Consider the following 27256-nt stretch of genomic DNA (forward strand, 5'->3'; position numbering starts at 1 on the left):
GTCAGTTGAGTGTTTAGCCTTTGTCATTGCAGAAAAAGCAATATTAACTCGTCCTTTCTAGCACCATTCCTACATGAGCAGGCGCTTCTCGCTGCGATCACTGAAAAAGCGAGACATGATCTGCATAAGTGGATGAAAGGGATTCTATTCAGGCTTCCTCTGCCGGAGTCTTTCTATTGTTTCTCCCGCGTTTCAAGCAAAGCCCATCTCCAAAGGGAGGGTTGGAAGGAAGAAAGGGAGAGACATAAGCCAACAAAGAACACCAGGAAACCCTCTTGATGCGTGACAAAGGCTCATAAGGCTTGCTTTCTCTAATGCAAAATTTTGTCCTTGTCTGACGATGCGATAGAGGCTTTCATTGGTTTGGCTAAGGCTAACATCATGCCATCGCAACCCATTTTGCCCTTTACTGACTATAAGCGAGCTGGCTAGAGCGATCGAAATGAGTCCATGGGTGTTTCAGCATGGATGCCATCATTTGCAGCAGCCTTGAATCCGTCCACACCAAAAACCGACTGGGTTAAGGTAACAACAAACCAAGTTGTCTACGTTTTCGTTTCAACACAACAAGAGCCCCAGAGCCCTGATATCTAATCTCGGTATCACCATCACGAACACCATTGGAGCTGGTAACATGACGATAGAAGTAGCACAGACAATAAGTTTGTGGGAAAAAAGGAGCGAATGTGGATACGCACATGGTTTTCACGTGGCCGGCCACCAGCCCCTCAAACGTCTCACTACCCGGCAAGCTCAGGGCACCTGTGACGATTGCAACTTCTTGGTGTTTTCGGCTAGCCTACCACAGCCTTAGCTAGACAGAGATATAGATAACTTCTTCCAGTTTCGACAAACAAGATGGCGCCGCAAAATGCATGATAACTTTGTTATTATTTGCAAACCATTATCGATTCTCTAACATTAGCGACCCTTCGACAAGAACCCGACTCTCTGGTGAGGGAGACAACCCGCAGCCACCCAACCAACCCAAACCGACTCAAGGGCTCTTCCTTTTTTATAACACGAAACAAAACATTTTCCATCCCCTCCTCCTCTTCTCTCTCCCAAACCTTTCGGCCACTTCGGCTCGCCCCAGAAAAAAACAAAAAAAAAATAAAAAAAGGCATGACCCACGTAATTCTCCGACAAAACCACGCAAGTCCAAGCCGCGATTTCCATTGCTACATTACTTGGTGCATAAGCAGCACATGACAGTCTTTAGCCATGCATCTCTGCACCTGTTCCCTCCCTTATATCCTGATTCAATGCCCCAGACCTCTATTACGCTCGTCGTTTGCCCTTGGTGCTCTTGCGGGGCTTGGCTGAATAGTCCAGCACTACAGATCCGCCCGAGCTTGGGGAAGATCCAGTGCCTGAAGTGCGTGATGAGCACGGCGAGGTCTTGGACCACACACGTTCATCCGTGCCGTATTCATCGTATTCGCAGTATTCGTAGCCTTCCTGGGCAGAGTAAGCCGGCTGCTGTTGTTGCTGTGAAGCCCATGGGTCATCAGCCATATCATACGAGGACTCAGTATAGCTCGAGTGACCTGTCCGGCGTGTTGAACTGGCTGGTGTCGCCGCGCCCGAACCTCTGTGGTATACCTCGGTATCAAAGTGGCGGCTATTTTTGCTCCTATGTCCCTCGAAGGAAGGCATATTTCTCCCCTGAGGGAGATCGCTGTTATCTATCGTAGGGCCTATATAGATGGAGTAAAGAAAGAAGAGAGGATGGTGGTGTTAGTGGTACCCCAACCCTAAAAGACGACAGTACTATGCTGTACTTACCACCTCGTATGCAGTTTGCACAACACCCATGACTGCAAAATGTCTCGACTACTTTGGTTCGGTGTGTCTCCGGATCTTTGACATATTTGGGAAGGATGGCTTCACACCAGCCCTTCTCATTTGGCCCATTATTGCACATGCAGCATGTCCACTGGCTGCCAAGGTCCATGAAGTAGCAGTTTTTCAACTGACACTTGTTCATGGTAGGCTGTAGGCGGGCGATGCTTTTCTTAGCACAGGGCGACGCATAGCCAGTATTGAGATCGAGGACAGCTCCAAGGCAGTAGTTCCATGTCAGCGATGTATGGCTACACTGATGGAGACGAGGAAGACCGTGACACATTATGAGTGGATTGAGAGAGAAGGGGCAATATCAACAAAGAAGGCAACAAGATAAAGTGTTCCGAGAAATAGAGTAAAGAACAGCGGGTATTGGCGGGGTGGATGAAAACAAGAGAAAAGACTGAATTCCTGTTGGAGTCTAGAACGGATGGTATGTTGAACGTCGCCCTTCTTATAGTCCTTGCGACTGCCTGTCTATACTGCCACCGAACACACAATGCATGTAACGAGGTAGTGGCCCTTCCGGCTATTTTCCTTCATACTGTGCGCCTTTTGTCAAGTATTTGTTCTGAAAAGGAAAAAAAAATAAAAATAAAAATTGAGGGATTTGGCTGATGGAAGGTAATGAGGGGGGAAGGGGAAGCGAGAAAAAAAAGAGAGCAAAGTCAACTGTCAGCCAGCCAGCAAGCCATCTCCATCAGCTCGGTCCATGGGCATGCGTCTTTGCCTTTTGCCATTGTTCTACACCTTCGTCAAAAGCCCGCCAGCGGGCAAGGTCGGCTAGCCAATCAGCCGGGGAAAACAAGCCATACTGCGCGACGAAAAAAAGCAATGAATCTTAAACTTACATACATACATACATACAAGCCAGCTATGCCCTTAGACATTGCCACAAAAGGAACCCTTGCTCATGCACATACAGATATAGAGACACCCATTCTCACCCCTCTCATACTCACTATTTCTTAGAACATTCACAAAGTCTAGAAGTTGGCCATGGCTTGGTAAGAAACTACTGACTGTTGGGCCGGCTCACTCTGTTTGCCTGATTTTGTCTGGTAAAGGTCTTGGGTTATAGTGAAATGGTTGTCTTGAAGATGGAGACGTGGTCGACTTGGCCAAGCAAAACGGCAAGACAGAAACTATGCGGTGAAGCCATATACATGTCAATAAATATTGACATATATACACGAGCAGAACACAAGCGGGACAGGTGAGCGTATACCGAGTGGCAACATCAGCACCCCAATACCTTTTACGCCATTCAACAGGCAGTGGGAGACAGCAGCACGGGTCAAGACATAGTGGCTGCTGTTGATTCGGAGGCTGCTTGGTGGTGCGTCTCAACAAAATGGGGAGTGTCTCCATGGCTTGCTGCTGAAAGTTGGGGGTTTTATTCCTCTTATTTTTCTTTCTTGCCATTGTGTAACTATTAGTCTGGAAAATGGAGCTAACAATGAAGTGAGTGGAGTGCACATGGTGCAGGGAAGTGCATGTGCCATGTAGAGCAAGTACATGTGGTTAAATTACGAAGGACATACAGGCGGTGCCAAAAGACTGACGGCTAGTCTATCGATATTTCTCTTGTTTTGATAAGGGCCTTGATACATTGGCGAACCAGGCAAGATTGACATGTACGACAGTGCTGGACGTGTCGGAAACTGAAATTACAGGGTATCTAGAAGCTATGTGTAGAGAAAAGTTCAGCACGAGTTTTGCGCTGCTGTATTGCTTGTGGCGTCGGCCAATTTGCTTGATGAAAGTCTCGGCGAGAAGGTGGTTGTCGTGCGTCCTACATCGCCCCTTTTCTTGCTGTATCTAGCCACTGTTCTATTGATTCTGTCTTATCGTACTACGCGGCGCTCATCCAATACCTCTCCCGCCATTTTATGTGCAAATGTGCACACAAAGTTGTCTAGTTCCAGCCAGTGTGGTACCGCAGTATACTTGCAGAATCGGACTAACCCAAAAGAATCAGTTTTGTCGTTCGAGAAGGAGTGGCATTGGCCATGCGGCTGCTGTTAGGTATGAGATGAGAAAGGGGGCAGGGAGGAGAAAAGGGGTGGGTTTTGTGCTTGATAGTTGTACACCACGGGATAAGGTCATGTTACCAGACGAGGCTGGATACAATGTAGCGGATAGTAGCAGATATCTCGTACTCATCTAAAGCTGGGTTCTGATGAGGGAAATAAGCAAGATACAGAAGAGGGATGGATGGGCAAGATGTGCCTAAGTTACTGATTGATGCCATGGGGAGGGATGGGGTTTACGGAAAAGACGTGGCGCAATGACGACTGTAAGAAGCACATCATTAGCGGACTATTTCTTATTTTTTTTCCGACCAGTTTAATCAAAGAATGTGCGCTCGTTGACGTGGATCTGACCTGATGATACATCGCTATCCGAAAGCCCCCCACCAAGCTGAGTTGAGGTGAACTTTCTTTTTCTTCCTTCATAACTTCTCCTAATCCTTCCCCGAAACCCGGACTCGAGCAGACTAAAAGTGGTAATTGCAGATTGGTCGAGGTTTTGTGTAACCGTAGTGCATAGAGTAATAGCTATGGGGAATAAATCTTTGTTTTTTTATCTATAAGTGGGGTGTGGTGTTGCTGGCCAATCAGAGACGCCCTTGATGTGACAGTACTTACTCATCCTGGACAGCGCTCCACTTCCTCGGCGCTTAAGAATTGGTACTTGTCTGCCATCTGGTGCCAGGTGGCACTTCAAACAGCCGCCTCGCCCGGGGTGGATTAGCCACCTCTACCTTTTGATAAACTAGAGTTCACTCTCAATAATACCTATATAGTACGGCGGAAGAGCGTTTACAGTCGCCGGAAAACTACAGCGCAGCGCATCGGCTTGCCATGCGGCCCACCCAAAAAGAGGATATTAAGCTTGCAGTCTTCACCTCCAAGACAAGCAAGTTTGGGTAAATCATCATTATGGTCATGGATACTTCTTAAACCAACCATCTGGCGGGGATTCGAGCGTGTGCGCAGGTGAGTTCATCCGGCATTTCGAGGAAAGCCACCTGGCCAGGTCTGGCAGAAAGGCTGCGTATGCAGAGGCAACGTCTGGCGAAGTTTCACGCCACGTTACTTCTCGTAGTAAAGGCTGCTTTCACGAAGAGGCCGGGATAGATGAGGGAGAGCCAAAAGCCTAGGGGGAGCAGGCAGATGCGCTAACCACACAAGATTCGCAATATCGCAGTGGTACTGCCTCCCTCCATCATGCCAAATATCCTAGCGCAAGGCTAGGCGCACTGCTTTCCTTGCAAATAGATACAGGCTTTCTCTTTCTGATGGTGGCCAGCCTTGCTCCGTCTACGGATGACTCCGGCTAGACAGAGAATGGAGGCTGGGGGGCTCTGTGAAAGCGCAGCGCGAGCCACAATAACTCATGTGCTTGTACCTATGGACGAATTCCCGATAACAAATTCCAATCTGATCTTAGGTGTTCCCATATTGGCGGACAGACGAATGAGCTTGGAGAGTTTGCGAGGAGGACCATCGACTAGCCAAAGAGGGCATCTGCCGTCGCGAAGAGAAGCATAGCTGCTTATATACCTCTAGGGCTTCTGTCTATTTCCGATCATCTTGAATGCCTCTCAAGTCGGGTTAGCCAACCCCACCGTAACTTGCAGAGGGAGTAACTGACAAGCTTCTGGATTGAAACTCCTTCAACCCGGCAACGCAGCCCGCATTCTTTTCCTTTTTTAGCTCAAGTCGAGTTATCTTCTATAATGATTGGATGCTCTCGGCTGCAGGTAGATTGTGTAGGTGCGAGCCATCCCAAATGTCAACCTCGGAGTTCTTGCAGAATCGCTAGGCCGCAAAGAAACACGCCAGCCTTCTTGCCACCCTACTTGAAGCACTACACTCAATATAGTCGGGCAAATCATGGCATCGCAGGCAATATCCGAGGCTGTATTCGCCGAGGGAGGATTCGAGACTCAGATACGCTAGAGATCGTGGCAGACGTCAATAAGTGAGACAGGACAAAGACCGTATAGCTTCTCCCCCATATCTCGAGGATATGCTGTCTGGAATACTGTAGGCCCAGGTGGCGTGAAGTAAAGTTCCTCCTCGCCATTTCCAAAAAAAACAATATCGCCCACCATGGATTCCTCTATGCCAGGGACAGAGCTGGGACAGTATAATTAGCCATCTACTGACGGACTGCAGATATTGCGCTCGATATCCTACCTGTCTCGATACCGAGGCAAGCCAACTCGGGCAATGGCCAAACTGCCATACTCGGCAGCCATTTCAAAAAGAATCTAGTACTGTCCCGCCGAGGAGGGCTGTCTCAAGGTAGCTTTCTAGCCTTTGATGAGCCTAACGTGGCGCACGAGTACAGACTTGTCGATCTCTGCGAGCAGCCCCAGTAAGCGCTCCTTCATGCCGATGTAGTCCCAATCGTTAAATAACGCCCACTGCATGCTCGGCTAGACTGTTCTGGGGATACGACTATGGCGAAGCGAAGGGAGTCAAGCCTCACCCAAGCGGTATTTGCTCAAATACGAAAAGATCTAATAGAAGCGGCTGTTAGTGGCGGCCAGATGCTGAAACAGCCTAACCTGTAGAAGGATGACGAAAAGGCTGAGGCATTTGAAAAGTAGGACCACTGCCAAAGCTCTTCCTAACAGCCTAATGCTTATTTGATGCATGTATATGTATTTGTCCAACAAATGCTCCTAGCAAAAATATACATATCCAGATGCTCCAGCCTTCTAAAACACATACACTAGCGTTCTCGAGTAATACCATCACTCATCGCACAGAGAGAAGAGGCTAGAAGTCGGTCAGAGCAAAGGTATAGCGGCTTTTGTAGGGGCTCCCATTTGGTCGATGCTAGGGCATCTTCTGATGACATGGTAAAAAGCACTCAGAGGTATCACAAATTTCACCAGAGCCTAACAACAGGCCTTCATGTGACCTCGTAAGTGACCCCTAGCCTGCAAGCTCGGGCCTTTGATGTCAGCAAAACACCGAGGTGGAGCATGACATGGCGGTACCGGCAAAGTGGAAAGTAGCTGAACAGATCTAGGTATTCTGGTTCACGGCGCCAAAAAACAGCCTTGAGCGGTGTTGCGTATAGTCTCCCTTCATAAATAACCACCACCCGGAGCTTCTGCGGAAACGACTGGGCACAAAGGTGGATCTGCATACCATGGTCGCCTTACTTGAGCGGCTACCCATTAGCTCGTACCGCACTTGAAGAATAAACCATGGCATTAAGTGCATGTACAACGCGCTCCCCGCCAACAGTTTCCCCATAACTCCGACAGAATGCTGCAGATCCCCTTTCACCTCCCAGCAATGGGCGCCCGTGGCGTGACGACACGACGCAACCGAAACTGGCACTGAGCCGACTAGCCCTCATATCTAGCCCGTTCTCCTGCGGACAGTCAAAAGAGAAAACGCGCTGACGAGCCTTTGCGCCGAGAAATAAATTCGGTCAAGGCGCCTAGACTACCAGCTGAAGATGGTCACTTTTGTCAATTTCCGCCTGGGTTTTGGGACAACCTACAGAGTTGACATGGCTATACAGAACATGAACCAAGGGAGGTGTAGAAATTACAACATATCAGTTTGGGACACTATGTGATGTCGCCAACTAGATCTTGGAAAAGTACTTGGCCACCCAGTATTTTCAATACCCCAGTGTATCGTATGCTAGGATAGATCAGGTTTTGGAACGGGGGTGGCCTAAGAACACATTTGGGCCATGGCGAGAAGTGGACAGAAAGACAGGTTTCCATCAGAAGCAGCACTAATCGGGACGAGCATACGCTAGCTTGCGCATTTACGGGCGGCCAGTACGGCATCGCTCCTACGCAAGAGAGAGGGAGTACCGACTAGGATACTTAGAGTACATGATAGATACACCCTGGCGACCAAACATGAGCGGGGAGCTGATCGTGTGAGGCTCACTGCCCTTTTCTCTAGGCGTACTAAGATATCAATAAGCAGACAGAGAGACCAAGGACAGGCTAGCAGCCTCATTACACTACAGAAAGAAGTCAGTGTATTTGCAGAGCTCAGAACAGAAGAGTGAGACTAGGCTCGTACTTCTGCACTGAAAAAGCGCCATCGGACCAGAATGGTTGCGAGCAAGCGAGAGAGACGGCCGAACACTTCCTGTTTCACTGCCGAAAGTGAACAGCATACCGTATAGAGATGCTCCAATGCACTGACACGCTAAGAAGCAACATCTCTTTCTACCCTTGTTTTGATGGTCAAAGTTGGGCGCCAAACATGAAAGCCGCTTGAGCAATAATCTAATTTGCACTGGCTACTAGCTGCCTTGATGCAAGATACCTAGGAAGACAGGTCCCTCTCCCCCCCTCCACACGCTCCAAGCCCACTGTTTTCGATTTCACCCTCGCCACATGTCATGAAAAGCGAGCGCTGCATCAGCCGCAGCACATAAGACACTGGAGAATAGGCTTCAGGTAAGTTTGCTAATATAGTAATACTGCTAAGCCACGGGAATCTGCAGAGCATAAGGAAGCACAAGCAGCAATCAGGCGCAACCGGCTGAAGGAGACAGGGATGCTATTTGGGCAATGTATCTTGGGAATTGGTGCTGTTTCGGTTCGAGCTTCGAGGCGTAATAATAAATCCCATTTCTTACGTCCATTTCCAGACCATGGTGTGCTATCCAACCCAGGTCCCAAAAAACAAACAACACTTAGCCACACAGTGCCTATCCTGTTGTATGTCTTTCACTCTCTGGCCGCGGGTGCTTCAGGTAGTGATGGTGGATGTCACGATATTTTAGGATAAACCATTCTCTGGGGCTGGCTAGACAGAAGAGAACTTCAGCCAGACCATCTTCTTTTGGTTTCTTGCACTCGCCATACACAAGCCTAGCAGGCCTTACCCCCTATGTGACATGGTGTCTAGTAGCAGCCGGCTATTTGGATGCGGTGCCATTCACCGGGGAAATACTTGCGTCGTATGCGGTGTTAATCGTCAGGGGCATACATAGGTTGTTCACATTGAGCATCAGTTTGCCATTGATATTTGGCAGTCAGCGGTCAAAACGAAGAACCAAGACGCTATGATAATACTATCGGCACATCAGCAAAGCTCAAACTTCGCGTCAAACATCAAACAATAACGTTGGGTTGTGTTTCGTGGGCGTGGTGCGGTTTAGTAGAGCGAACAGGGCTCAGTTGCGTTCGGAAATCAGCATGTTATTCCACCAGGAGCGTCTTCTTCTACCTCTCAACTTGGCTTTGCGCCTTTTAGGTAGAGAAGGGTTCTCAGGGAATGCGTCGCGGCTTCTCCTCGTGCCCGCGTGTGAAACTGTAGTCGAGCCCACGGTCATATTTGGAAAGACTCGGTGACCGATAAGCGGTGCTTGAGGCAAAGATATAGAGGCACGGAGTCGCTACGGCTGTTTATGGACGGCGGCTGTGATGACCCGCACTCAGTCGACTTCGGCGGCTAGAGAGCCAACATGACGAGAGGAAACAGGAATCGGGACTAAGGGAAGGAGGGTCAAGAAGTTGATCCCTGCTGGGGTCGAAAAGGATCCTGGCACGTGCGGGTGTCCGTTTGGCAGCCATGGGAGAGTGGTATTGAGCACCTCTCTCACCTGTTTTGCACGGTTCTCCCGCACGCAGGCACCTCTAAAAGCGGCGGTACTTTCGCCCAAATTTGGTGGCTCAAGCAGTGCTTTCTCGGTTTATAGAGGGGGGAGAAAATCAACCTACCCCCCCCCCCCCCCAAAGCGAGCATTCGGTGCCAGCTGAGAGTCACTCCGGCTACACTGGGACTCGTTATTGTGCTAACAGAAACACGGCGATGCATTCGTGTCTAGGATCAGCATGTTTACGAGTAGCAGAGCCCCTATATGCATACTGATTTACTGATTTTCTCTACTGCTAGCTGTATCAACAGGCTTGCTCTGCATCTTGTTCGTCCCCCAGCTTTCAAGACACTCACCCCAACAACAACTAACGTCAACAGCAGCACCCAGCACGCCCAACGCCTAGAGTTTCCAGTTCACGGGGCCTTTGGAGCCTGTATGATACTCAGCTGCATGGGCTTATGTAAAGTTGGGGAACTCGAGCCGGGAAACAGGGATTAAATCATGCTACAGCTACCATCTTGAAGCCTGTAGCCGCACATCGATGCGAAGGGATGGAGCTGACTGCCATACATGTATGCAGGTTGTGTGATATTACCTGGGCGTAAGTAAAGTACAAGTACTTAATCTACAATATTGCTGGCCTGGAGGAAAAGAAAGGGGCCAGCTGACGTAGTGAAGAGATACGATGGGAAGAACGAAAGCCCAAGTCGGTTGTACCAGGGTAAAAATGGCCTAGCTTGGAGCGTAGCACGGCATGAGCTGGTTTCCCCTTGTTCGACAACTGATGACCCTGGACTTGGCAAGACTGGCTAGACAGAGAAAGATGGAGAGCGAACTCCCTTTTGTTGTTGCTGTTTCTGCTCCCTTCTGTTTGTTTTCAGACAAGAAGACAGAACTCCAGATTATAGGTTTAGCCCAACTCAAGAGACGTCCAATCCAGACCATTGAAGACATTGTGCTCCTTTTCTCTTCGTTCTGTCCATGGCCACCCACGGTCTTGGCATAATCTTCTAAGAAACTTAAGAGTCGGTGGCGGGTTGGAATAGAGCCGACATTAAGCTTTGATCCAATGCAACAGACATGTGTGAGTGTGAGGAAGCAAATCCTGAGTGGGTGTGTGTGAGTATGAGAGCGTGTGTGTCCGTAGCTGTAGCTTTCGTTATGTCCGCATCACCAAAGACGAAAAAATACTATTATCAAATAGCAACACTAGGCCCCCCTCCCTAGAAGTAAGAATCCCGCCGCCCCACACCACGCGCCAAGGGCTCTATGGGTAACCAGGATACAAGGATTCCCAAAGCTATGTTTAGGTTTGTGCGGGCATATTAATATGCACACGACACATACTACAACTTGCGCCGAGGGTTCTAATGATCAATACGGAAACAAGTGGCGAAAAAATGAACGAGATAGGACGAGAGATGACGAGAAGGGAAGAGAAAGAGGGTCAATAAGTAGGCGCAGACAAAGGGTCCAGCTCAATGAGGAAAAAGGTAAACTAGACTACAGCAATGGGGGAATGGGGCAAGGGAAAAGGAAACAGGCATGCTGGACCGGGTCTTCATCCTGCTGATCATCCGGTCGCACACGGAGACAACAATAACAATGCCTAAAAGAGTAAAAAGAAGTAATAGGAATAGGAGTAGCTGCAGTTGTAGTTGTAGTCGTAGCCGCCCGTAACAGTAGCGGTAGCAGCAGTGAGCAGCACGAAATCATGAGGGACGTATTTAAAGGGATGGGCCCATAGTTCGCGGTCCTGTAATGTAATGCACGCCTCCAAGAAAGCGGAGATAATTTCCGAAGAAAAAATAAGACAAAATGGTGAAGAAAAGAAACGGCCCCCCTTCCCTTGCCTATTGACATGGTACTACATGAGGATAGGATATCGAGGCTAGTAGGCTAGCGAGTGAGCGTCTTATCTGAGAATAGATAGTGCTTATGAGCACGGTTGTATTTGTACAAGCAAGGTGCCAGCCATATGAACATGTGCCTAGAAACAAGACAAAGAGCTTGATAGCAGAAAGCAAAGCCAGATAGAACATTCCAACTTGAAGCAATATAAGCCATCATGTACGGACGTGACTGAAACAAACCAGGAACAAAGAAAAGTAAAATCAAGATTCTATGTAAAGAGTAGGAGTTTATAGAGTAGATTCATCAAAGCCAGAGAAATAAAAGGAAAAGAAAAAAAAAGTAAAAGGCGGAATATGTCAGGAGAAGAAGATAAGGGGGAAGAAAAGGGAGAAATAGGCAGGAAAAAAAGAACATCGAAAAGAAAAGAAAAGAAAAAAGCACAATAGCATAGTATGTTATCAAAAGACAAAACAAAAACCACAGAAAAAAGGAGGCACCTGGAACACTAAAACGCTGGCGCAGAAAGACATCAAACATAATCGATGAAGAAAGTTGATATGGGGTCACCAGAAACAACAATCAGCATGATCAGGTCAAAATGCCAGAAAGAAGAAATAAAAAAAGAAAAAAAAAAAAAAAAAGAATGATAACAACCCTTGTAGTAGTAGTAGGAGAGAAGAAGCTGAAAACAAGGCAAGACAAAAACGCAACAGGGGATGAGGAGGAAAGGCCATGCGAGAAGAAACGAGAAGAGCCCGAAGGACCAAAATGCCCCGCCGGCTCTTTCTTCGAAATTCAACTGCTACCCCCCTTCTCTCTTCTTGGATTTTTCAAACCTCACTAGCTAGCGATAGCCGGCCTCACAGTTATGACAGCAAATGTGGTCACAACGGTACTCATTCCCATCGCTGATCATGATGCAGTCACAGCGGCCACCCATATTGCGGCTTTTGCCACACCAACAGCAGTTCCAGCAGCGGTTGCGCACTTCGTACGGGCAGTTGGGCAGCGGGCAGTCTGGGACTTCACGAACATCTACACCTGGTGGAGGTGGGTATGGCATGCGGTGTGGACGCACTCCTTTGCATGACGGCCGAGGGGCGCCCTCACCGCAATAGCTAATCAACGTTCGGATATGTTGGCAGGGCAGTTCGTATGAAATCTGGATGCACATGATGAAGGACTGCAGAAGAAAAAAAGAAAAAAGAAAAAGGAAAAAGAGTCGTAGAAAGTTGGTGGGTGGACAGGGGGGTGTTGTCGTAGCTTGCAGGGTAAGGGTTGCAGGGCTGTAAAAAAGAAGGCCAAAAAGAATGAAGTAGGGTTGGAGGATCGAATGTGGACGAGATGCAACACAAGTTGGTGTAAGTCTAAGCTTGGTGCTTGATTGGCGGAGCAAAACAAGCAGCAGGAGATGGCAAGCAAGAACAAATAGGGAACTTGGGAAGGCCGCCGAAAGTTGCCAGTTGATAGCTGATAGGTCTTCCTAACCAATTTCAAGATAGGTAGAGAGGAAAAGAAAAAGAAGGAAAGGAAAGAGAGTAGTCGTCGAGTGTTGGGGCGAGATAAGACAGACCTCTTGGATAGGATCACCAGGAATAATAAATTCTAGATTTTATGTGCAGATTGTGTGAGTTAGATAAAGACAGGACAGGACAGGACAGGACAGGACGTTGGACGTTAAATAAGGCCGAAGGCAAGAGCGGGCAAAAATAGAAGGGGAGGAAAGAAGGAAAAGAGAAAAGGGAAAGAACAGCAAAATTTAGAAATTGAACAAGACTCGATGTCGTCAGCGCAGGGAAGGCACGCAAAGACAAAGCGGCAGGAGAAATAACGTGGAAGTGGGAGTAACTACTACTTGTAGTATAAGATCGAATCCGGTCTTACCCTATTTGGAAGATATTGGCTAGATGGGAAGGCACTCGAAGGATGCTCAGACGAAAGATGAGGAAGGGCTTCTTGGCAAATAAGGAAGAGACAAAAAAAAAGAAAAAAAAAAAAAAAAAAAAAAAAAGCAAAAGAAATGACCAAGAGAGAAGAAGGAGAAGAGGAAGGCGAAGAAGAGGGAGAAGACAAATTGCTCGGTTGCTTTTGATACCCGAGTTTTTTCGTCTGTTGTTGGCTGTAGCTGATTCCGTCTTGAGTTGGGGACGTTGATGTATATGATGTGTCTTGTTCTGGGCTGTATAATACCTGTGAAGTGAGGTTGAAAACCAAGTTGTATTTCTTGGTAAAAGACCCGCAAAAGTGAGCCAGGCTGACTGTAGGCTCGCCAACCTCAGAAAGACAAAAAGAAGAAAAAAAAAAGAAGAAAAAAAAAAGAAGAAAAAAAAAAGAAAAGAGAAAAGAGAAACGCAACGCTAGGAGGTCAACAGTGGCCCAACAAGAGCCAACAAAGGAACAATGAGAGAAAAAAGGTCGCGCCTAGAAGCACAGGCAGTATAAAAGGAGCAGAGGAGCGTTGAAGTGGTGAGATCGAGAATGAAAAATAAAAGTGGAGGAACAAGATAAGTCTTGACAAAAGCTTGGGACCTGGACTAAGCAAGCAAAGCAGGCTTGACTTGACCAAAGACTCCAAGTGCTAAAGTTGGGTAAAGGAAGCCTTGTGAGACGAGAAGGAGCCCAAGTATAACGATACAAAGGGCAAATGGCGTGTGAAATAAAAAACAAGGGCAAAACCTAGGAAGGGTTGTTGTCGTTGTTGTTGTTGCTGCCGCTATTGTTGCTGTTTGATACCCAAACAAGAATGCCAAGCCTTGAGATATCAAACTACTCGGCGAGACGAAGAAGGAGGGCTCGTAATGGGGCCAGAAAAAAAAAAGAGCAAACGGAGCAAGGAGCAGGAGCAGGAACAGCAAATTGGAGTAGAAGAACGGGCTTGCCTTGGCATACAAAGAAGATGTGGCTTGGAGGAGGGGATGGATACTGGAGAGTGGGTTTGCTTTGTGTCTGAGTGCTCCAAGCAGCGACTACCGAGAACAAAGCTTCGGGCCTGGATTTTAACTGTTTTGTCTGTGCGTTTTTTTTTCTTGAGATCTTTTTTTAGGCTGACTGTCGTTGACAAATAATTGCGCGGGGGGGGGGAGGAACGAATGTAAGGGAGAGAGGGGGGCGTGTGAGGAGGTTATTCTATATTGTGTGCTGTGAGCAACACCAAGCTTGTTAGTCTTTTGGGGCAGCCGGCTGAAGCTGGGCCGTCGAAGCAGGACTTACTTGGAAATAAGTGGGAGGCTAGAGAGATGCAGTGTGGAAAGGGCGAGCAAGAGAAAAGAAGTTTCTGGTTGGATGAGCTGTGAGCAAAGAACGGAGCTGGAGACGGAAAAGGAGCAGACAGGCTTCGGCTCTTATATGCATTTCTGGAGGACTGGCAAAGGCGCAAACCCTCAACGGCTTTTTGCACCTTTGTGTGTAGGAGTGGTGAAGGCGTGCGTGTCTATCAAGCCTACTATGATTATTTCTCACACTCGCTCCCGCAGAAGTAGATTAAAGACAAGAGACGAGAAGCGCTGCGGAATCCGAGCCGAACGGGAAACACAGCCATTACTGACTTGGAGCATGCTTTTTTTTTCCTTTTTTTTTTTTCCCCTTTCCACTCTCGTGTTATGGCTTTGAAATATCCCCGGAGTGAGTGCCTTTCTCTATACAAGAAGGAGAAAAAAAAAAAAAAGGCACGTCGCATTATCTGGGGCGGGTAGATTGTCAAAGTCAGGATCGTGGTAGAGACACATTCTCGCTTCTCGGCGACTCAGTTTTGTCTGTCATCTTGATCTCCATCTTTTCTGTTATCTTCTCCCTCCCTTTTTTTTCTTTTATTTTTTTGCCTACCGTTAATGCCAGGCTTTTGGGCCGTCTTAAGGCCGATAGATCGTTGTGCAGTAGAAGCTGATGTCCCCAGTCCCATGGGCACGGTAGACAATGTAGATGCCAGATCACAGAACACTTCACACAAGATCTCGCTTGTTGACTTGTGGGCGGAATTACACGCCAGGATGGCAATAATGCAGAGTGTACAAAGAATAGTAGAACAGAACAACAGCGGATTTTGATTCCTCGAGTGTCCCGAGTCTCTGTCAAGCTCACTCCCTCTCGCCCAGGCTTTTTGGGCCACAAGCCAACGTGCTGTGCGAGGGCCTTTACCACTCACTGGGGACCGTCTTGGGCTAGGCTACTCAAAAAAAGCCAAAAGCCAAAATCCAAACGCCCATAAGACCCAGAAAAGAACTTGGGAGTACTCAAAACTGTCAGTTTTGTTTGGCTGTTACACAGTACCACAAGGTCTCTTTTTGTTTGTTTTTTTCCTTTGTTCTATCGAGTTACCACCCCCCCTTACCCCCTGCCCCCTTCTCCTTCTCCTTCTCCCCTTTGTGGTTTGGTTTTAGCTTTGGTGATGTACCTTTAGTAGCAGATCCAGGCGAGTTTTCAGTAATGATGTTTAGCTTGAGGGCTTGGGCCAGTCGAGGTCTTTTTTCCTCAGTGCGAAGACACAGAAAAAAAGACCTTTAGACCTTGACGAGCCAGGCGGCTCATATTTCTCGACTAATTCTCTTTTGGGATGAGTCGGTTGTCTTGCATAGCGAGCAGTATTTCCTAGTGTCTTGGATATTATTATCGTGTCTTTGCGCTTTGGTGTTAGTTTGCAATGCCAGAGACAACTTGGTCTTTTTTTTTTTTGCCTAATCACATTTCCCATAAGAGAAAAAAGAAAGAAAAGAAAAGAAGAGAAAAAAAGGGAAAAGATTATTCTCGTCAATGCAAGCTACACAGACCACCCTTCTCTGAAGACAATATCTCATGGAGTCAGGATACTTAGGCGAAAAGCAAGCCGCCTAAGCTCTCCTCTTCAAGTAGGGCCGGTCAAGATCTGATTTGAGGAACGGAAGCCGGTGCAGCCGAAGCCTGGCTTACGGGAACATGTGTAGGACACTGGGATACAAGTGAGCAACCTTTTCTCTTGCCCCCTCCCCCACCTCTTCTTCCCCTTTTTGTCCATAGTTCTGGGCCCAACGGCCTGTTTCTTGGCTATTTCGCTCAAAAGGCGAAAGTTGCCTTGCTTTGTGAAGAGAAGGGTCCTTTGTTCTTGAGTCCTACATTGTGGTATACGCGGGCTTGTATGTTACACCGCGGCCCGTTGCCATATCCCAGCTTAGATCTAAGATGGCCCACAGGTCGGGTCTCTCCCTTCCCCCCTCCTTTCTCTATCCGTCTTTTTTTTTTTCTTCCAAGTTTAGGCTGTGCATTTTTGGCCCTTATTCTAAAATTTTGGTTTTTGGCAGCATGTTGTGTGGTCAACCCCTATGTGGCTTCGATGGAGTTTTCAGATTAGGCGTTGTGCGTCTGCAGCCACCCTCATGGCCGTCTCTGGCTTGTACAGATATTGACACGGCTTCTGTATAGATTAAGCCGCAGTTGAGACCATTCCTTCCGTTTTCCTTTCAGAAACCTAGCGTGGCCATCCTGCTGTGAAAGGCGAGTCACATCAAAAACACACTTGGCCTATGGCTGGTGCCGTATATCGTGAATGGGTGTAGGCAAATGACTCGTCGTGTGGGCTTGCAAACTCGAAAATCACCAACTTTGACCAGCCTCCTTCCTATGAACCACAATGCAGCTAACCCTGAGCCCAAATGTATATATGTATGCATCCTGAGATTTGCAGCTAGCCGTGCTCTTCCCCCAAGTATGGACGATCTCCATGGCTCACAAGCTTGGCCTAGACGTCAAAACTAAACCAATTGGGTGTCAAAATCGGGCCTGTCACTGAGGTTTCATTAATCACGTTAATCAGGGACCAATGCCGCACTGCTTCACAGAAATCGCTCGCTCTATCTCATACCCCTATATTCATCCTAATTTTCACGGGCACTATAGATTCCACTGCATGTCTTGTCTTTCACCTTGTCGTCTTTCCATCAATATCCCACACTTCATCCCGAGATCGCTCGCCATGGCACTGTCTCAAACCCATCTCGTCTCGCCCCCCCTCCCCAGAGCATGGAAGCTTCCTAGCGAGGGATGTCCCAATCACATTAAAACCAATATTTCATCTGAACGCCAGGGCCTCTTTCTTGTTCTTTTTTCTCCGTTTAGCTCTAGATTTGTTTATCCGCCATCATCGGCCTCGATTTGAGTCAAATGATACCAAATGGCTTGCGAATCATTTATTGTTATCCTCCTCTGCTGTGTCCTAATTAGAGCTTGTGTAGGTACCCGGCAAGCTGTCTTGGCAAGCAGCTTGCTCTGGCTTGTCCCTCCGCTGAAATCAGCTCGTATCAATGTATGTACCATGTTCCCTAGGGTCTGTTAGGGTCAGCAGACTTACACAGAGCCTGCCCATTGGCCTGCAGCAATTCGTACCATCTATGCATGGTTACACAAAGCCAACACTAAGGCGGGTTGGATCTAGACGCAAGTTCATGACAAGTTTCTTGATAAATTTTATGAGATTTCATATTCAAATGTAGCTGCAGCCATATTGAGATTGTGGTGGGTAAAGTAGATCCCACTAATTACAGTGATATCAGATAAATACTGGGAATGATCATGCAGAAGTATTCACGTCCATCCATTCTATACGACACATTCCTTAACTTTCAACCTTTCGACCCTATACTCACACTGCAGCCGACGGAGAGCTCAAATCATTTGAGTCGTGGCGGCACTCAGAGCATACCGAGTGATAGCAAAACGTATCAGGGCATCTTTTCATGCGATGGCGGCACCAGCGGCATGTATTATTGCCCAGGCCACATTGGCAGCATATCCAACGGCCACGAAGATCTTCCAATAGACAGATCTTCGAAAGGCATGCCAACGAGACGGTACATGGGCTAGTTTCACAAGGGGCGGAGGGGTTGATGATTGGAACGTAGGGATTAAGAATGAGCTGAGGACATGGCATCATCGCCGTCGGCGAGTCCGGCGAGTAGGAGGCCGAGCCGCAATATTGGTAGTGTATACTGAAGTCTATTGGTCTGGTGCATGGCGGCTCGTGGTGTTGGTGCAAACTGTAATACGTACACATGATCGCATATATATATATAGTGTACCGGGTTGAGCTATGTGTGTAGTGTGTGATGTGTGGTGCTGTGCATGTATATATCGCTTCGCTTCCGTCTGAATAAGGCACCGTAGTCTAATGAAGAAGCGAGCAAGCGAAGAAGCAATGTCCGACAAACGAGCCAAGGTCAAGTCGCCAGGACTTGTGGTGCGATTTGTGGCAGAGAAGATTTGGAATTGCGATTTGGGCGCTGAGAGGCAGCGGAGGCAATAGCAAAGTGAAGAGAAGATGGATGGCGACACTAGGTCGAGTCTGAGAAAGGGAAAGGAGGCGAGCTAAGCGAGAAGAATATTGAGGAAAGAAAAAGAAAACAAGACAGGAAGAAAGCGAGGCAAAGGAAGAGAGGAAAAACGGGGAAGGAGAAAGGAAGCAGAGACAGGCCGAAGAAATAGGGACCTGCAGAGCTAGTGGCCAAGACGCCAGCAAGCCCATAGAAAGTAGCAGAGAGAAAGAAAGAAAGGAAATGCGAGGAGGAATATAGCGAGAGATTGTCAATGACGATGGCCAGCTGACACAAAGATCACAAACAGCGCAAGTGGAAGAGTGAATACGTGTGCTAATGTCTCAAGCTAGGTTCTTTTTCTGCAACTGTGGGCGAGCAGGGCAAACTTGGCAGGCGACAAGATTGACCTGGGCCTTGGGTTGAATTAGGATAGGGATTAGAAAAGATGGGACGGAGACACAGACTTAAGGGAGGGGGGGGGGGGGAAAGCTGGGCATGTGGCCTGGCCTTGGTCAGAGTAGGCAGAAGGCACGAGCGCACCGTGTGGTGTAGCGTAGCAGAAGTGATAGAGATGAGGGCCTTCTCGAGAGACGCCACTCGTAGCGTAGCGCATTATATTTATATGTAACGTCTACGTCCCCTCACTCTAAACAGGTTCTTTTTTTTTTTTTTTCCCCAGCGGCCAACGGCTCACAGAAGGCGTTGATGTCTAACGCTAAAAAACAGCATTGGAGAGCAGAGCAAAGCAGAAAAGAGATACAGTGCACAATGTTCAGAGAAAAGATAACCAATGCTAATGCTGTGTTCTTGTACTGAGATGTTCTGCAGCCGAGAAATCAAAATCTTTATAATCATACCCTGTCTTTCTGGGACTCAACAAGGAGCCAAGGGCAAGGGGGAGGGGGGCAAGAGGAGCGATAGGAGCGAGGCGAGACGGGAGGGGAGGGAGGGCGAGAGGGTGTATGTACACAAGACACAAGTAGAGGCAGGATGTGAGATAATACGCAGGTGAGCAGCAGCCAGAGAAGGGGCAGTACCAGCATGCAGCGTCGGATGATGTATGTCCAGCTTGGAAGTACGATGCGGAAAAAAGGCTCATGGCAGCCATCATATCTCACAGATGCTGTATGTACATATAAGTACTTATTTAGATGTGCATGATAGTTTTAGTGCTGTTAGTAATCTCAACCTAGTGTGCATTGCACCATATAGATGGACTGGTCAGAACCGCACGGTCGGGGAAGCTGAGTTGATAGAGGGGACAGCATAGAAAGAGAAAGAGCACTCCTGTCTGTCTCATTATCGCTGCTGGTACTGCGGCTACCGCATTTTAGTGCATGTTAGACGGCTAAAAGACTGATGTCTTAGCACAAGAAAATTGGCTGGCTTCAACTTCAGCTGGGTTGGAAAAAAGAGAAAAGGACAAAAGAGAGCTCTGTCTGTTCAATTAACAAGGAAGGGAGTAAGGGAGAAGAGCGATGATGCCATGGATCTTTCTCTGACTGTCCCCTTCAATATGCTGCCATATGATACTCTGCTAAGAAGCAGACGAGACAAAAACGAGGGAAAATACGGTACATATACTCGCACTACAGCTAGCTACAGCTTCAACTCTCATCAGTCAGGACAATGTTGTCACGGTTTTCTTCCTGTGTCTCTGTCATCCCTTGTTCATCGTCATGGGGCCAAGCTACGCGTGTCTATGTTGAACGAAATTATGTAAGAAAGCAGCATAGAGTTTTCCAAGTTCCACTGCGTGACATCCGTCTGTCGCCCTCTCCTCACAGAAATGAAGTTAACGAGTACAGGCAAAGAGAGCCCGTATTTCCTGCTGCCTCTAAGCAAACATCCCTTGCAAGAGGTTCTCAAGTCAGTCGGTCATTACTGCTTTTTGCAGGGGGGCATGGCATTGGGAGAATGCACGACAAGGGGTTGCTATCTCGGCGTAGTTACACAGGCGTTGAAAAGACTTGACCTAATTTGTATCTATCTTCATACACATAGTAAGAGTGCAAGTCTCAAGGCCTTTAGAAGCACGGTTGGGATATATTGTATAAAGAGCTGCAGCGCCCTAATAGAGGCATTCTAGTCGCTGTTATTGAGGCTTTTGGTTCAAATGTCGAGTCTCACACGAAGATGAGATATGCGACCCGCTAAGTTTCTTATGAGCAGCAACTTGAAATCGCTGTCACATGATTTAGTGGCATATCTACGCTTTGTGCCAGATTCCACCATTAAGCACGCAGACAAATTGGTAGGTAGCTGTCACACAAACAACCAAGCCTCGATATAGACAGCATCACACTCGTTTCAGTGGCGACATGTTGAGATGGAGCTATCCACTAACCACCCAGCTCAAGTGCCACGTCAAGAGCACATACGATAGGTTAGTAACCAAGTAACAAAGGCTATGGCAGCACGGCGGAAATCTGCAGCTAGCAGTTAGCGACCAAAAATCTGGCAAAAAGAAACTGAGAGCAAGCTCAGTAACATCGGACGATGTATGCCAAGAATCCAACATGGATACCATCGTCTGATGGGTATATTCCCTCATGTATTGCGCTGCGATGGCACAGGCCAGGCGCTCCGGGTTGCCAAGAAGGTAGCATAGCCTGAGAGTGCTTGTGCTTAGGGTCAAGCTGGCTTTTTAGATGGGCGAGATCCGGTATCAATACACCCCGTAGAGAGCGAGGGAAAAAAAAACCAAGTAAAAAGGAAAAAGGAAAAAAAAAAAAAAGACCGAAAAGAACGAAAAGGCCCGCGATACATTAGTCGTCCACCCTACAAAGAGGTTGGAAAAAAAAAGCAGAAGGAAAAAGAAATGAAGTGCGTAATGCTAGCAAACGGAGGTACTACAAAGCAACAAAAGAGACACATGAAACCATAAAGTCTAGACACAAGGATGGTACAAAACTCGGAGTGGAGGAGAGCAATAAGAGGAAAGACCACGAGCTAGTGCATATTCATGCCATTCCAGAAGCGTGAAAAGGGTATCAAGGAGGGGGATGAGTCCTGTCAACTCGTGGGACGGGGCAACATTAAAATCTACCAGTTCAAATTAGCACGTGAAGGCGAACAGTAGGGGGAAAGAAGAAAAGAAGAAGAAGGACAAAAATAAAAGTAGGGAACCCCATAGACTTACCTAATTTCGTACGAGCCTGCACGCGTCATGTATCGCACCCACTTAACACTGCTATAGTTGTTCTTTTCAAACACTTTGAGGTACCGCACAAGAAGACCTGAGCTAGTGAACATGAGCAAGCTGAAGTTCATGCTTAGTGGTGGCCGCGACCACACCTTTTGCGTAGTCATGGCCGAAAGCTGTGCCTCAGCACTCAACACAAATTCGCTCTGACCGGCAAATCTGCCAATCTTCCATACAATGACGTTCTCTGATGGCTCATACTTGGCCTTGCCCTGCGTGGCCCGTTCTATAATCTTGGCTGTGTTGAGAGGCGTCGGGATCTTGACCACCACGTTGGTAGCAAATAGTTTGGGGCCAAAGTTAGCACGGATGCCAATACTATATTCTACCTTTGTTTTGCCGACTTCGTTGACTATGGCATGCACTTTGAACGGCAGGTTGACATTCTCCGTAGCACGGTAGCGCATCAACTCAAACTCCCCGTCAGGAGGAACAAAGCTGATGATACGGTCAGCATCAAACTTTCCCAGCTTGACACATTGGTGGAACTGGCAATCCTCAAGCGACACGCTGCCGGCAGCAGCCTTGGTTGCTTTGGATCCCATGCTATTCCCGCTGGGCTGGCCAAGCCCATCGTTGTCAAGAAGAAGACGGTCATTCAGGCCAAATTTGCATTCCGGAGTTCCCGAGAGATATGCACGCATGACAATCTGCCCTGTCACATCTGCTCTCAAGACAGAGCCTTGTGCTGACATAAGCAAATTGACATCTTCGATTACATCAACGAAGGCCTCGTTCTTCCGGTACTTGACGTCGGCTTTACGCCAGGAAAGGGCGCCCGTGGCATGCATAGTGATTTTGGCCGAGTCTTCGACGGCTCGTTCAGATTTCAAGCCTTCGGTGGTGATGTACATTTTGAGGGTGTCGGTCTCTGTATTTTGCGGGTATCCGAAGTCGATGATTTCTAGGGCCGGGCATCAGCTATACAAATACGCGGCGTCTCTGTTCCACGAATAAAGCTCACTTACCATCCAAAAGCTCGTAGATCAGCACAAAGTTATTCTTGACGGCCTCTTCGTCGAACTTGCCAAAATAGCCCTTGCCCAACGCAATAAGGCGGTACAAGAACTCAAACACCAGCGCAGCATTGGCGTTACTTTTGGTGATGGCAACAAGATAGATGTTTTCCCACTTCACATGGCTGAATGTCGTGCTTCCCAGCGTCAAGATTGGCGATCTAACCTGCGGGTTGGAGATGACCTGAATACGAAAGACGTCGGCAAGTCGCGGGCGACAGTCGTTACGAAAAGCACGGAAGATGAGGTTTTCGCCCTTTTGATTGAAGATGAGGATGCCGGACAGCATAGTGGGCGATGGTGTTGCGGGGAGGGTATTGTATTATGGGTCGCGAAGACGATCGAGGAGAAGTACAGATCTAGCAGTTAAAGGAAGGGGGTCGTCGTATATGCTGGTCACGATGCTCAAGTATGGGAGCTTGGGACACCTAACAATTGCATGAAAAGTAGCGCGGCTTATTGCTTATAAAACTATGCATGCAGAAATTAGTCATATCCAGGAAATCTGGCGATATTAAATTTACTGGTTGACTTGCGCTCTCTTGGATTCAGAGATCGTGGATTGATTTGTTGGCAACAAAGTTGAGGCCAAAATCAGAAAGCCCGGCCGACTGGTAGGCAGGCTATCGCTAGCTTGGTACTTGCAAGCCAGCCAACCCATGTTCAGGGTTCGTGACATAGTGATGGCTACCATGTGATTTAGCACGTGATAAGGCGTGTTCTGTTCTAAACCCTTGTGTGCTGCAAGGGTTACTATGACTCGGCTTGTAGGCTAGGTACCAGCTATGAAGTTCTTGCAAGATTCAGGCACCCATTGACTTCCATCACTTCATGCTCCTCATAGTCTCCAAAGTCTTTCGAGCGTGCGTTTTGATGTCAAATCCTACATGCCTGCCCCATTGGATATCTAAGTGGGTGGTAGTAATGGTAAATATTGTAGAGCCGAGTGAATGGCTTTGAAAAGATACTTCGATTTCCATTTTTGTGACTGCGCAGCATAGTGAGGCACATTTGCTCCACACAACCTGTTTGTGGAACACGCCTTGCCGCAAGCTCTTTATCTCCTCTACCTATTTCACGCTCAAATCTAGCCGGCGCTGACATCATTTGCCACATTGCCTATCTGTGGCGCCCGGCATTGTCTGGATTCACCGTGAGCAGCACTAAGGACCGATTAAGCCACAAATATAGCAAATCTAATTCTGCTTGATTGGCTTATCGCTATCAAGTTTTCATGTGTTCCCCACCAACGCCACCCCACTCTCAAAACTTTTGCTTGTACCAAGGTGAAGTGAGCATGATTATTCAAAAAGAAAAAAAAAAAGTTTCGAAATTTAAATTCTATTCTTCTGCTTTCATCAGCTTTTTTATGGCTTAGATCACTGCTTCTTCGCCCTCTTCTTCGCTGTGTGTTTAGAGTCTGCAATTCAATTTCCGGACTACATCAAAAGCCAGCCAAAGCTACCTTTATCATATAAATACCCATATTGGCTCTTTGGCTTTGAACGGAAACTTGTGGTCTCTCGTCCCACTTCCATCTTATTGATTTTTACAGGGCTCGAACTTCGTCTAATAGATTTGACCCCTCTGATAAATCCTACAACAACCGAATAAGACTCGACGACAACCCTCTTTTTTTTCCTTTTTAACACAACCCACGTCCTGTCGTCTAGTTCATCCTCGACCTCGACCTTGTTACCAATCCCCTCAAGAAAGAAGAAAATACCATGGCTCCCTCTGCTTCCAAGGAAAAGAGATTGGCTAAGAAGGCCGAAAAGGAGGGCAAGACCTCTAAGCTCGCTGCTAGAAAGGCTGCCAAGGCTGGCGCCAACGGCGAAGATGTGCCCGCCACCTCTGCTGAGAGCATGGACGAAGTGCAGCGTCTCGCCGCCCAGATGGACAAGCACGGCCTGTCAGACCGTGTCACCACTGGTGTTCTGTCCTCTAGCAAGCTGAGCCGTGATGTCAAGATCACCTCTACTTCGCTTGTGTTCCACGGCCGCGTTCTTATCAATGATGGCACCTTGGAGTTGACCTACGGCCGTCGGTACGGTCTTCTGGGTGAGAACGGTTGCGGAAAGTCGACCCTTCTCAAGGCCATCGCCGCGCGCGAGTACCCAATTCCCGACCATGTCGATATCTACCTGCTTAATGAGGGTGCCCCTCCCTCCGACCTGGGTGCTCTTGACTGGGTCGTCACCGAGGCCCAGAACGAACTAGCTCGTCTGGAGAGCGTTGCTGAGAAGCTTCTGGAGGACGAAGGCCCTGAAAGCCCTGTCCTTCTGGAGCTGTACGATGTAAGAAACTAGGTCACACCTTTCTTTTGCATTTATGTGAAGCAAACAAACGGCTAACTCCAATATTTCTCTCCCTTAACCTTCCCTTTAGCACATAGACAAGATGGACCCTACTACCTTCTCCACCCGTGCTTCGCTCATTCTGACTGGTCTAGGCTTCAACAAGCAAACCATCCAGAAGAAGACCAAGGACATGTCCGGTGGTTGGAGAATGCGTGTTGCCCTTGCCAAGGCCCTATTCGTCAAGCCCACTCTTATGCTTCTCGACGACCCCACTGCCCATTTGGATCTTGAGGCCTGTGTGTGGCTGGAAGAGTATCTGAAGAAGTGGGAGCGTACCCTGATTCTGGTTTCCCACTCGATGGATTTCCTCAACGGTGTCTGCAACAACATGATTGACATGCGTATGCGCACCCTGCTTTACTACGGCGGTAACTACGATTCCTACATCAAAACCCGCACTGAGCAGGAGACCAACCAGATGAAGGCGTACACCAAGCAGCAAGACGAAATTACCCACATCAAGAAGTTCATTGCCAGCGCTGGTACCTACGCCAATCTCGTGCGTCAAGCCAAGTCTCGCCAGAAGATTTTGGACAAGATGGAGGCTGATGGTTTCATTGAGCCTGTTGTTCCTGATAAGGTGTTCACCTTCCGCTTCGCTGATGTTGAGAAGCTGCCTCCGCCTGTGCTCTCCTTTGATGATGTCAGCTTCGCCTACTCCGGCAAGGCTGAGGATGATCTGTACAAGCATATCGACCTGGGTTTCGACATGGACTCCCGTGCCGCCCTTGTCGGCCCCAACGGTGTGGGCAAGTCTACCCTTTTGCGTCTCATGACTGGCAAGCTAAGCCCCCGCGAGGGCCGCGTCACTCGCCACACTCACTTGAAGCTTGGTATCTACTCGCAGCACAGTGCCGAGCAGCTAGACCTGACCAAGTCTGCCCTAGACTTTGTCCGCGACAAGTACAAGGATGTTTCCCAAGACTACCAATACTGGCGTCAGCAGCTAGGCCGCTATGGTCTGACTGGTGAGGCACAAACTGCGCTGATGGGGACTCTGTCGGAAGGTCAGAAGTCTCGTATCGTTTTCGCGCTGCTGGCTATCGACGGACCCAACATGCTACTACTTGACGAGCCTACCAACGGTCTAGATATCCCCACCATTGATTCGCTTGCCGATGCTATTAACGCTTTTAGCGGAGGTGTTGTTGTCGTGTCCCACGACTTCCGGTATGTTGTAATCCATTATTGTTATAAATTCAGTTCAGTTTTTTTTTTTTTTTTTGGGCGTGGTGCTAACATATTTTACTTGCAGTCTCCTTGACAAGATTGCCAACCAAATTCTCGTGTGCGATAACAGAACGATCAAGCCTTGGGAAGGCACCATCTCAGAGTACAAGAACTACCTTCGCAAGCGCATGATCGACAAGGGCGCTGTGTAAAGGAAACGAGCCAAGACGTTCATTGAAGTGCTCTTACTTGACTCGTTTTTGTTATCTGCATCTTCACGCCGCACACACACACACACACATGCATGCTTTTTTGTTCTTTATTTACTGCCATCGGGAATTCCCTGTTGTCTTTGCTATTTTTCTCAGTTGGTGTTGTGTGTGCTATTGCGGTCCTTTTTTTCAAAACCTGGTTTCTGATTTCTGTTTTTGCTCTTTTTTCCCCCTTTCGTTCAGTTCACTTTTCTTGGACGATGACTCTCGGTTTCTTGTTTCAAAGTCGATTTTGGATACCTTGACTGATTCAGACAAAAGAAAAACATGGTTGGATGCAAAAATGGCTTTGACGCTTTGGGATGGGGCGGGGATTGTTTTGTGAAGGAAAGGAAGAGGACTTGATGTGACCATTAAGATTGTCATTGCGATAGAAAGATGGAAAAGGAAACAGTCCCTAGAGAAAGGACTCAAAAGGGGAATGTGAGCGGTATGAGGCGAAAATAAAGAATTATTTTTATGTTTACAACCCTCAGATATTTAGGTCAAACTAGACATGAGGCATTAAGCCATGCTCGGAAACATAATAATGTGACGATATCTTAGTATCAATGTGACAACGATAACAGCCGTAAAAGGGTTAATACGTACACTATAGGGTTGTGGAAATGAAAGCTGGGAAACGCACACGATGAAATTTGTTGAT

The 27256-nt window shown here is 47.8% G+C and overlaps 3 protein-coding genes across 3 annotated transcripts; 1 reads left to right on the top strand and 2 right to left on the bottom strand.

Annotated features, from left to right (window-relative positions):
• Positions 1 to 1281: 1281 nt before the first annotated feature.
• On the bottom strand, positions 1282 to 2131 carry HOO65_011247 (uncharacterized protein; the record flags this gene model as incomplete). Its single annotated transcript, XM_071006101.1, has 2 exons — positions 1282 to 1700; positions 1789 to 2131. 2 exons carry the CDS (start codon positions 2129 to 2131, stop codon positions 1282 to 1284), a joined length of 762 nt encoding a protein of 253 aa, XP_070863068.1.
• Positions 2132 to 21725: 19594 nt separating this feature from the next.
• On the bottom strand, positions 21726 to 23097 carry HOO65_011248 (AP-2 complex subunit mu; the record flags this gene model as incomplete). Its single annotated transcript, XM_071005843.1, has 2 exons — positions 21726 to 22696; positions 22761 to 23097. 2 exons carry the CDS (start codon positions 23095 to 23097, stop codon positions 21726 to 21728), a joined length of 1308 nt encoding a protein of 435 aa, XP_070863069.1.
• Positions 23098 to 24535: 1438 nt separating this feature from the next.
• HOO65_011249 (ABC transporter ATP-binding protein ARB1) lies at positions 24536 to 26550 on the top strand (the record flags this gene model as incomplete). The annotated part of the gene is made up of 3 exons (XM_071005586.1): positions 24536 to 25105; positions 25197 to 26338; positions 26424 to 26550. 3 exons carry the CDS (start codon positions 24536 to 24538, stop codon positions 26548 to 26550), a joined length of 1839 nt encoding a protein of 612 aa, XP_070863070.1.
• Positions 26551 to 27256: the final 706 nt, after the last annotated feature.

The sequence above is a fragment of the Ceratocystis lukuohia genome (assembly GCF_044167205.1).
Source record: "Ceratocystis lukuohia strain C4212 chromosome Unknown Supercontig1_pilon, whole genome shotgun sequence".
Taxonomy (NCBI): domain Eukaryota; kingdom Fungi; phylum Ascomycota; class Sordariomycetes; order Microascales; family Ceratocystidaceae; genus Ceratocystis; species Ceratocystis lukuohia.